General features: G+C 38.9%; 1 protein-coding gene across 1 annotated transcript in view; it reads left to right on the top strand.

Annotated features, from left to right (window-relative positions):
• Positions 1 to 7,618: 7,618 nt before the first annotated feature.
• The window catches only part of atp5po (ATP synthase peripheral stalk subunit OSCP), a 7,880-nt gene continuing 4,073 nt past the window's right edge, over positions 7,619 to 11,425 (top strand). The window contains exons 1-3 of the mRNA XM_046845680.1: positions 7,619 to 7,743; positions 8,251 to 8,301; positions 10,257 to 10,367. Of these exons, the coding sequence (XP_046701636.1) occupies positions 7,717 to 7,743; positions 8,251 to 8,301; positions 10,257 to 10,367 (189 nt within the window). The 5' untranslated portion in view covers positions 7,619 to 7,716. The remainder of the gene's footprint in view (positions 7,744 to 8,250; positions 8,302 to 10,256; positions 10,368 to 11,425) is intronic.

Here is an 11,425-nt window from a genome sequence, read left to right as displayed (position 1 = left end):
TCCATCACATTGTTTATGTCAATTGGATTGAAATAAAGTCTGTATACTGACAAAAAACAATGTAAATGTGAAAAATGTCAGCAATATATATATATATATATATATATATATATATATATATATATATATAGAGAGAGAGAGAGAGAGAGAGAGAGAGAGAGAGAGCTAGACTGATTAATTGGTTGATTGATTGATTGATTGATTGATTGATTGAATGAATGATTGATTGATTGATTGAATGATTGAATGATTGATTGAATAACAAAAGTAAACACAGATACATTAACATTGCAACATATTTTGAGATATTATAGAGGTGATTTACTGTATAAGCACACACAAACACACACACACACGCACACACACACACATATGCAAATGAAAACACCCATAAAGGTCAAGCTCTTTTTCTTTAATCATAAATTCTTATTGAGAGTTGAGCACCTCTATAGGTTAAATTGTAGACCCATTTCTGTTTCTTCCACTCACAGTCACTATAGCTTAACCTTGGCCTCACTCTAAAAAAAAACTATCTCAGATAGGCTGTTTCTACAATCCGCTCCATTGTAGAGAGTATTTATTGTACAATAATAATAGTCTATTATTGTTTTACACCTAGACAGTTAATTTACACTTTTTACCTGCCCTTTTTACTAATCAAGTCATCAGACTAACAAAAAATCTTTTAGTATACTCATTCTAATATTCTTACACTATGTGGTGGTTTCTGGAATTGTCGATTACAAGAACAGTGTGGAAAATTACTGGCTCTTGGTTTAAATGCAACATTTGTTAAAATAAAATCCACATGCTCGGTTATCACAGACCAACAACACCTATTCTGTTTGCTTCATCATCAGTAGATCGTGAACCAGCAGCACTTAAATCCACACCATGTCCACTTGAACTTAAATGTCAGGCTTGAGAGAGAAAGTCCTCATAACCAATGACATTTTTATTTAATGTTTTATTGCGTTTATATATTAATATAGTATAATAAACTAAAGTAGATTGAGTATGGAGGAGGTTTTAATATTCATCCCTTCTTAGATACATGCTTGTCTTATTATCACACATGTATTTACACAAGGACTATGAAAAAGTGAAAAAATTACTGTGTGGATAAATAGTACAGCATATCCCCAGCTCATGAATGTTTAAGTTGTGAACTTTCACAGATGTGGACAAACATTCTTTGTTCTAGTCTGTTCACTTCTGCTGTACTTTATTACCATTTTAAGGTAAAAATAGAAATATTTGATTTACAGTATTTTTGCATGTGTTACGTGACCCCTTAATAGGTGGAACTCCAAAGACTTAAGTCGTGTACATTTGAGTTGTGTTGCTGTTTTATGTTGTGGAAGGGATTTCTTTTCTGTGAGAATCCATATTCTTCTCCAAGTTAACCTGGAGTCTGTTCCTTCAGGCTTTTATCTTAAAATCAGATTTTTAATGGATTACATTTTTGAAGGGTGTCCCCCACCCCTTTTAAATGTGGGGTCTGTACATAAATTATATGTAAAATGTGCAATAAGTTTAATAAAAAGTACACAGAATAAAGTACTGTTAAAGTATTACAAAATGAGGAAAACAGCGAAGAATTTCAGACAAACAAGCAATTTGGCGATTTGGGAGTATAGATAAATTGCCTTGAAAGGATGCATGACCTTTTGTTCGCACTATGGGAGTACCACACAACAGAAACTTTTTGTATTTAAAATGGAGTTTTTTTGTGCTTAGCACTTTATACAAAGGCTTACTATGACATCAGGCTTTTGCATGTGTATGCTGTAAAACAAAGTTGATACAGATAGAGCGCTTCTCTAGTTTGGTGTCTTTGTCAGTGTGCTTTGCCTTCACAGCATCTGTTTGTGATAAAACTGTCATAAACTGTACATGTAGCAGTTATGATTATATAGCACTATATTATAATGAACTGTGTTTCATGAGTTCTATATCTCTTTAAAGTTTATCTTTTATCCTAACAAGCATCCACTGGTATGATATAAGGGTGTATTTTGTTTTACTGAAAAAATAGTCATTTTTTTTAATTACTATTATTGTTGGATGAAATTAAGACCACACATGCACAATCTTTTTCCCACATAGTGTTTGTTATGCTGTATGTTGGGACAGTTAGATAAAATGCCCTGTGGGGACAGTATATTCAACCACTTATGTAGCGCCTCAGTTGCTTTTTTTCACGATAAGGACAATATACAGCATATCACAACAGTGAGTTCAGCCCTCAGATTTCAACAACCATTTTAGTATTACTTCTCAAGGGATAATACTATAGAAATAAAACTTGGATCTATTTTAGAGTAGTCAATGTGCAACTTCTATAGAAGTATAGATTTACTATTCTTTAAAAATAACTCAACAAATAGCCGTTGTTGTCGAAATAGCTGACAACAAAAGTAAATACACCCTAAGTGAACATGTCAAAACTGTGCCCATATATAAATATTTTGTGTGAGCACCATTTTATCTAGCACGGCATCAATCTTAATGCTGGATGTTAGACACATGGTGCTTCTCCACCTTCCCCTTGAGGATGGCCCACAGGTGCTTAGTAGGGTTAAGTAGGTTCCTTAGTAGGTCTGGAGACATATATCATTTTCAGCATGGCGGTGTGTTTTGGGTCATTTTCATGTTGGAAAACTGCTGTTCGACCCAGTTTCTGAAGGAAGGGCATCATGTACTGTGTCACAGTACATGTTGAAAGCCATGTTTTCCTCAATGAACCACTGCTCCCCAGTACCAGCCGCCTTCATGCAGCCCCAGACCATGATGCGACCACCACCATGCCTGACTGTAGGCAAGACAATTTTCTTGGTACTGCTCACCAGGGCGTCACTACACATGCTGGACACCATTTGAGCCAAACAAGTTTATCTTGGTTTTATCAGACCACAGGACATGTTCCAGTAATTCCTGCTCTTGGACGGGTTGTCTTCAGCATGTCTTCAGGCATTCTTTTGAGCCAGCTTCAGAAGACACTTCCTTCTGGGACGACAGCCATGCAAACCGGCTTGCTGCAGTGTGTGGCTTATGGTCTGAGCACTGACAAGCGGACCTTCCACTTCTGCAACCTCTAAAGCAATGTTGCAGCACTCATGGGTCTGTTTTTTGAAACCAGCTTCTGCACCTGACGCACAGCACGAGGATTTAACTTCTTTGATCAACCCTTCCGAGGCCTGCTCCGAGTAGAACCTGTCTTGGAAAACCTCTGTATTACTGTACTGTAACTCAGTTTTAGGGTGTTACTGATCTTCTTACAGACTAGACTATCTTTGTGGAGAACAACAATTCTTATTCTCAAATCCTCAGAGAGTTCTTTGCTATAAGGTGCCATGTTAAAAATCCAGTGTTCAGTATACGTGAATTGTACTCAAAGCATTAAATTTTAACTGCTCTAATACAAGATACACACATATGTATGGTCCTGTCAAGCAGACAAAAACATAACCATGATGAATAGGACACGTGGATTTGCCTGGTTACACAACGTACAGCTGTTATTACTTAGGGTGTACTCATTTTTGTTGTCAGCTATTTAGACATTAATGGTGCAATTTATGCACTTTTAGGTGCATAAGTTGAGCACATTGATGGTCTGACTAGCAGCAGAGCTCATTAAGGTAATATAATGAACGTTATTTAATATATGTATGTTATTTAAAATGTAAGTTTCAGCCTGTGCTTTAAAAAATTACATTACATTGAATCTCTTCAAGCTGTGCAAACAGGAAATAATAAAACTGATAACTCCACTGGTCGTTTGGAATCATCTTGCACTGCCATCTGTCATGTGTACATGTATACATTATGTGCACTGTGTGTGTTGTGTGTCTGAACACATGATAAAACATGATAAAGTCTCTCATTGTGTAATATAATTTTAGCTTTGTATTTTCTTTAAATATATAGTTTTCACACAACCCAGCCATTAGGGTTGCACAAGTCAGTGCACTCTTAGTGCTGGTCCCAAGCCTGGATAAATTGGGAGGGTTGCGTTAGGAAGGGCATCCAGCATAAAACATGTGCCAAATCAAATATGCAGATCACGAAAGAGAAATTCATACTGGATCGGTCGAGGCTCAGGTTACCAACGACCGCCACAGGTATCGTTAGCCAACAGGGTACCGGTGGAAATTGGGCTACTGTTGGCTAAGGGAGGAGAAGGAGAGCAGGAAGACATCTACAGAGATGGCAGGGAAAGAAGCAGTGTAGGAGAGTGGACGTTCGGGTTGCAACTTTAAATGTTGGTACTATGACTGGTAAAGGGAGAGAGGTAGCTGATATGATGGAGAGGAGAAAGGTATATGATATGATATGATAAGATATTTTGTGTGTTCAGGAGACCAAGTGGAAAGGGAGTAAGGCCAGGAACATTGGGGATGGGTTTAAACTGTTTAAATTTTCATGGTGTGGATGGAAAGAGAAATGGTGTAGGGGTGATTCTGAAGGAAGAGTACAGTAAGAGTGGAGTGGAGGTGAAGAGAATTTCTGATAGGTTGATGAATGTGAAGCTGGAAGTTGAAGGGGTGATGATAAATGTCATCAGTGCTTATGTTCCACAAGTGGGTTGTGAGATGGAAAAGAAGGAAAAACTCTGGATTGAGTTAAATGAAGTGGTAGAAGGTGTACCCAGGAATGAAAGATTGGTGATTGGGGCAGATTTTAATGGGCATGTAGGTGAAGGGAACAGAGGTGATGAGGAGGTTATGAGTAGGTATGGCCTTAAGGAGAGGAATGTGGAAGGGCAGATGGTGGTAGATTTTGCTAAAAGGATGGAAATGGCAGTGGTGAACATTTATTTTAAGAAGAAGAAGGCTCATAGGGTGACGTATAAGAGTGGAGGAAGGTGCACACAGGTGGACTATGTTTCATGTAGGAGATGCAACCTGAAGGAGATTGGAGACTGTAAGGTGTTGGCAGGGAACAGTGTATCTAGACAGCATCGGATGGTGGTCTGTAGGATGGTTTTGGAGGTGAAGAAGAAAAGGAGGAGAGTGAAGACTGAAAGAAGAATAGGATGGTGGAAACTGAAGGAGGAAGACTGTAGTGTGAGGTTCAGGGAAGAGGTCAGACAGGGGCTCTGTGGTGGTGAGGAGGTGCTGGATGATTGGGCAACTACTGCAGAAGTGATAAGGGAGACAGCTAGAAAGGTACTTGGTGTGACATCTGAAAATAGAAAGATAGACAAAGAGACATGGTGGAATGAGGAAGTGCAGGAGAGCATAAGGAGAAAGAGGTTGGCAAAAGAGAATTGAGATCAACAGAGAGATGAGAAAAATAGGCAGGAGTACAAGGAGATGTGGCAGCAGGTAAAGAGGGCTGTAGCGAAAGCCAAGGAAAAGGCATATGAGGAGCTGTATGAGAAGTTGGACACTAAGGAGGGAGAAAAGGATTTGTACAGATTGGCCAGGCAGAGGGACCGACCTGGGAAGGATGTGCTGCAAGTAAGAGCAATAAAGGATAGAAATGGAAATGTGTTGACTAGTGAGGAGAGTGTGTTGAGAAGATGAAGGGAATATATTGAGCAGCTATTGAATGAGGAAAATGAGAGAGAGAGAGAAGGTTGGATGGTGAGGAGATGGTGAAGCAGGAAGTGGATAGCATTAGTAAGGAGGAAGTGAGAGCAGTGATTAAGAGGATGAAGAGTGGAAAGTCGGTTGGACAAGATGACATACCGGTAGAAGTATGGAGATGTTTAGGAGAGATGGCAGTGGAGTTTTTAACAAGATTGTTTAACAGAATTTTGTAAAGTGAGAGGATGCCTGAGGAATGGAGAAGGAGTGTGCTGGTACCGATCTTTAGGAACAAGGGAGATGTGCAGACCTGCAGTAACTACAGGGGAATGAAGTTGATCAGTCACACCATGAAGTTATGGGAAAGAGTAGTGGAAGCCAGGCTGAGAGAAGAGGTGAACATCTGTGAGCAACATTATGATTTTATGCAGAGGAAGAGCACCACAGACGCATTATTTGCATTGAGAATGTTAATGGAGAAGTATGGAGAAGGTCAGAAGGAATTGCATTGTGTGTTTGTGGATTTAGAGAAAGCGTATGACAGGGTGCCGAGAGAGGAGTTGTAGTACTATATGAGAACGTCAGGTGTCAGAGAAGTATGTGAGGGTGGTGCAGGACATGTATCAGGGCAGTGTAACAGCAGTAAAGTGTGCAGTAGGAATGACAGACTGGTTCAAGTAACGTTCAATAATGAAGGATGTTTTGGAGACAAGGTGAGGGAGGCAAGAATGAGATGGTTTGGAGAGGGTATGGAGACAGATGATCCGCTGTGGCGACCCCTAATGGGAGAAGCTGAAAGAAGAAGAAGAAGAAGAAGAAGAAGATATATATATATATAGTTTTCACATATCGAGGTGACACTGCTTGAGGCAGTAAAATACTGTAATTTCATTGTTTGAAAAATATAAATACATTTTAAATATTACCCTTTAATTTTGAATTCAGTAAAACAAAACATGTCCATTAGCTGGGTTTCATAGACTCATATCATTAAGGTTGATGCAATATGTACTGTATTTCATGTTAGCCCATTCACCTCACAGTCAGCATGCTGTGCATTCTGAGATGCTTTTCTGCTCACGTGGTTATAAAGAGCAGGTACTTCCAATAAAACAGGCTTCCTGTTAACTCAAACTTGTTTGGCCATTTTCTTCTGACGTTCTGACTAGCATGGCATTTCCATTGGATTTTGTTCGGTTTTTTTTCTTCCCAATTTTGGATAACTTCTTTAACAGTTATTGTGTGTGAAGATCCAGGGTGATCAGCAGTTCCTGAAAGACTTGGCATCTGGCACAACACCCATGTCACTGAGGTCACATAATTTATCTCCTTCCTGACGTTTGACGTGAACATTAATCTTTTGACCTATCTGAAAGATTATGATATACATTTGGATGCTGCAACATGGTAGGATTAGTCAAATGAAACAGAAAAGCCAGGGGATAAATGAATGCACTTCATCAGCTGTGCAAGTAAAGATGTAGAAAACGTTTCCTGAGAAACAGGACATTTCAAACAAACATCTGCTTGTACAGTCGATGAAAGAAATTTGTCTGAAACTAAATATCCTGTTTCGATGGAAAACATTGTGTAAATCTTATGCATTTTTCAGTCTTTTATGACATACAATGAATATAACAGGCAGGAATGTTAAGTCAATGGTTTGGTGTTTGGTAGAAATTATGTAATAAGATATAACTGATTCTTAGAGGCGTAATATCCAGAAATAATAGCAAAATTAGCACTATATTGTGCAAAATGTATCACAATTCTGCAAGTTTAGGACTTGCAAGTCACTTCAAATGAATATTTACAGTCCCGTCAGGAATATGCAGGTACACAGGTAGGCTTTTCACCTTTCCTGCACCTTTACAATCCCTCAGTCTGCAGTATACATTATGGCTCATTACGTGGCTCATTAGTATTGTGATTTAAAGACAATATTTGATAATGCTACTGTAAATCGTAACATGTGGATTTGCAGTAGCAAAGTGTTTGTCCTGAGAAGTCTCCAGCTTCATAATCCAGTTCCTCCATGAGGCTTTCAAGTTTGTTTCCACTCCGACCACGTGACTAACTACGCTACCCATAACACACTGCTGCAACCTTGGTGGGTTTTTTTTAACCGGAGACTTTCGCGCATGCGCAGCTGCTTTGACCTACACAGTTGCAGGAGAAAATGGCGGCGCTTGGTCTGGGGATGCAGGTAAGCTAAAGAATATCATTTAACTAAACAATCAAAGCAATGCTACTATACATGCTTTACTAAAAATGCTTTTTTTTTTTTTAGTAAATGTATTTATTATAATTATTGTTATTGGATGAAATTAAGACCACACATGCAGGCCGGCTAGTCAACGCTTAGCAGTTTAATATTAGCCTTAACAGCAGCTGTCATGCTAGTTAGCTGTTAGAAACTGTATATATCAGGGTTTCTTTTGGGTAAATTGAATGATTCTTAACTCTTAATTCTCGTTTTCTGTATTTTCACACACTGTTTGTTAGGCGGTATGCTGAGACAGTTAGCTATAATGCCCTGTGCTGACAGTATGACCAACCGCAATGCACTTGAACATTGAAGGTTATGAAGCGATCCAGTTATACATTTTAGCCTGTTTTTTTTCATGATAAGGACAAAGTATTTATTTTTTCTAATAAAAAACTAAGTAATAATCATTCATCTTGATTCACATTTCCTGTTTTTTTTTCTCAGGTGCGTCAGTTGAGCACGTCGGTGGCCCGACCGGCAGCAAAACTCATTAGGGTAATATAAAGCATGCTATTATATATATATTTTTAACTTCATACAACTCATATTAAACCTAATGCTTTATGAAAACACCTGTCTGTGCATACAGAGCAGGAAAATCAAACTAACAGAAGAACTTTCACCTTTCATATACTAAGGTTCTATTACTAACTTAATTAAAGAAGCCACAGCCCTTGAAATGATGTGCTTCGATATTAATCACATTATTCAATCACTTACACCGACCACTCACATCACATAGATTTAGCTAATAGTAATGCCATGAACGACTTGCTGAAAATTGTGGTCACACTACATTTTTGGTCTGTGGACGAATTTCATGCATGCACATGCTAGACATTAAAAAAACAAAAGCGTGTGGTGAACCTGCGAGTGAAGATGAGTGACCAAGTGAAGACCGATGTGTCACGGCGTGACCTCTTTATGATATACAAGATGATTTGAAAGCATGATGAAGGATGATTTGCTTTGTCGCTGCAAATACCAGAACACATTGTATATTTTAACATTGTCATATTCGGTTGCAGTCCGTTTTTTCGAAGCAGGTGTCCAAAAAAATTGTGCAGGCTGGAAGCCTAGTGGAATTGCTGCTTTACTAATAAATAAAGAAATAAAACAAAAACGGAGCATGTTGCTATCGGAAAATAATCCATAATTGTGTGGTGCGATTTGCTTACTATTTAAAGAGCCTTCTTCCTACTTTTGTACATTGGATATGTTTCAAGCCACCAGTGCACCAGAAATGAGTGAACCTTTTATTCTGTGCATGAATCTGATTGGTTTAATTAAAAATTAGACACAATTTGACATTAACAGCAATAAAAGCGTCATTACTTGTACGCTTTGTAAGTAATTTAATGGTTACTTGAACACAAGCACTGCTATATCATATTTTGTAAATAATGGCTGGGTAACATTTACTGCATGGATACACTGGACATGAATGAAGAATATCATGGGCAGGACTGTAGAGAATTTTATGATGTAAATCAGAACAGTGTGCAATTTAAATTATCAGTGGTTACTCTGTTTCTGGAATACACCAGGCTTTTTTTTTTCTCCTCTGAAAACCAAAATAAGAGATTTTACTGTTTTTAATTATTGAGGCTCCTGCACTTTAATCTTTTATATTTCTGTTAATGCTGCAGAATGTGCTATAACAGGTTAGTTCCAGGTTTCACCTATAGCAGCTATAAACAGTTATTTCCCTCAGTAGACTTTAATCCCCCTTGGGATTAATCAAACCAAAACAAAAATTATACAGCTTGTCCTATTATTGAGAAACCAAAAACTATTAAATCGTCTGTCCTGAAGATTTTAATGTGGCAGATAACATGCTGGAAACTAAATGTTGAAACCTGGGACTTCTTCCATAATTATAATAGAAACATCTCCCAACAGAACGCTTAAATTTGATCAGTCCGGTCTGAGAAATAGCACTGTGGCAGAATTCAGCCACGTTTCTGAGTAATGCGAGTATATTTTACTCATTGATAAAGGTTGCTTTGTTTGTAACATAATTTTAAAGGTGTTTGTGCACTGATCTAATGATGATACCTTAGCAATACAAAAATACGCCAGGGATTTTTTTTAAAAACAAAAGTGAATAAAAACTTGCTGTCAAATTGCATAGCTATCATTTGTCAAAGAGGATAAAAGTTTGAAACTATTAATTAATTAGGAAGGGCATCCATCATAAAAACGTGCCAAATTAAACATGCAGATCATGAATACGGATTATCCGCTGTGGCGACCCCTAATGGGAGAAGCCGAAAGAGTTTAATTTAATTTCTTGTTTTCTTAGAAATGATTTGTAAATCATTGTCAAGCCTCATGGTAAATCTTCTTAATTTGAAAATTGTAGAACTTCATTTATTATTGATGTTTACCAGGTTTTGGATATGTTTAGTATTAAGAAAGTTATCTAAACTCTAACTCCATGTCCCCAGCCCCCCATTCAGGTGTATGGAGTGGAGGGCCGTTATGCAACCGCTTTGTATTCTGCAGCCAGCAAGCAGAAGAATCTGGACAAGGTGGAGCAAGAGCTGGGCCGTGTGAATGTGAGTGAATTTTTCTTTTAGTCTTTACATTGTTGTCTTGTCGTATTGTATGAGGAAGTCCGGTGTGTCAGAGAAGTATGTGAGGGTGGTGCAGGACATGTATGAGGACAGTGTGACAGCAGTGAAGTGTGCAGTAGGAACGACAGACAGGTTCAAGGTGGCGGTTGGACTGCATCAAGGATCGGCTCTGAGCCCTTTCCTGTTTGCAGTGGTGATGGACAGGTTGACAGACGAGGTCAGACAGGAGTTTTGGTGGACTATGATGTTTGCGGATGATATTATTTGGATTGAGAAGAGCCTGGAGAGCTGGAGGTACGTGCTGGAGAGAAGGGGAATGAAAGTCAGTAGGAGTAACAGAGTACGTGTGTGTGAATGAGAGGGAGGGCAGTGGAGTGGTGCTGTTGCAGGCAAAAGAGGTGGTGATGGTGGAGGAATTCAGGTACCTGAGGTCAACAGTGCAGAGTAATGGAGTGTATTAGAGAAGTGAAGAAAGAGTGCAGGCAGGGTGGAGTGGGTGAAAAAGAGTAATAGCGCAAGTGATTTTTGATAGAAAAGTGTCTGCAAGAGTGAAAGGGAAAGTTTAAAGGACTGTGGTGAGACCTGAGATGTTGTATGGTTTAGAGACAGTGGCATTGAGTAAAAGACAGGAGGTGGAGCTGGAGGTAGCAGAGCTGAAAATGTTGAGGTTTTCATTGGGAGTGACGACGATGGAAAGGATTAGAAATGAGTATTAGAGGGGACAGCGCATGTAGGACGTTTTGGAGAGAAAGTGAGAGAGGTGTGATTGAGATGGTTTGGACATGTGGTATATTGGTAGGAGAATTCTGAGGATAGAGCCAGCAGGAAGGAGGAAAAGAGAAAGACCAAGAAGGAGGTTTATGGATGTGGTGACGGAAGACATGCAGGTAGTTGGGTTGAAAGAGGCAGATGTAGAGGACGGAGTATTGAGTCGGATGATCCGCTGTGGCGACCCCTAATGGGAGCAGTTGAAAAGTGTTGAAAGAAGACGACTTACTTGGGCTGCTTCTACAGAAGGACCTCAAGTAGCTCAGATTTCA

Source organism: Silurus meridionalis, chromosome 3 (genome assembly GCF_014805685.1).
Source record: "Silurus meridionalis isolate SWU-2019-XX chromosome 3, ASM1480568v1, whole genome shotgun sequence".
NCBI classification, from domain to species: domain Eukaryota; kingdom Metazoa; phylum Chordata; class Actinopteri; order Siluriformes; family Siluridae; genus Silurus; species Silurus meridionalis.
This window is presented reverse-complemented; position numbering and strand designations above follow the sequence as displayed.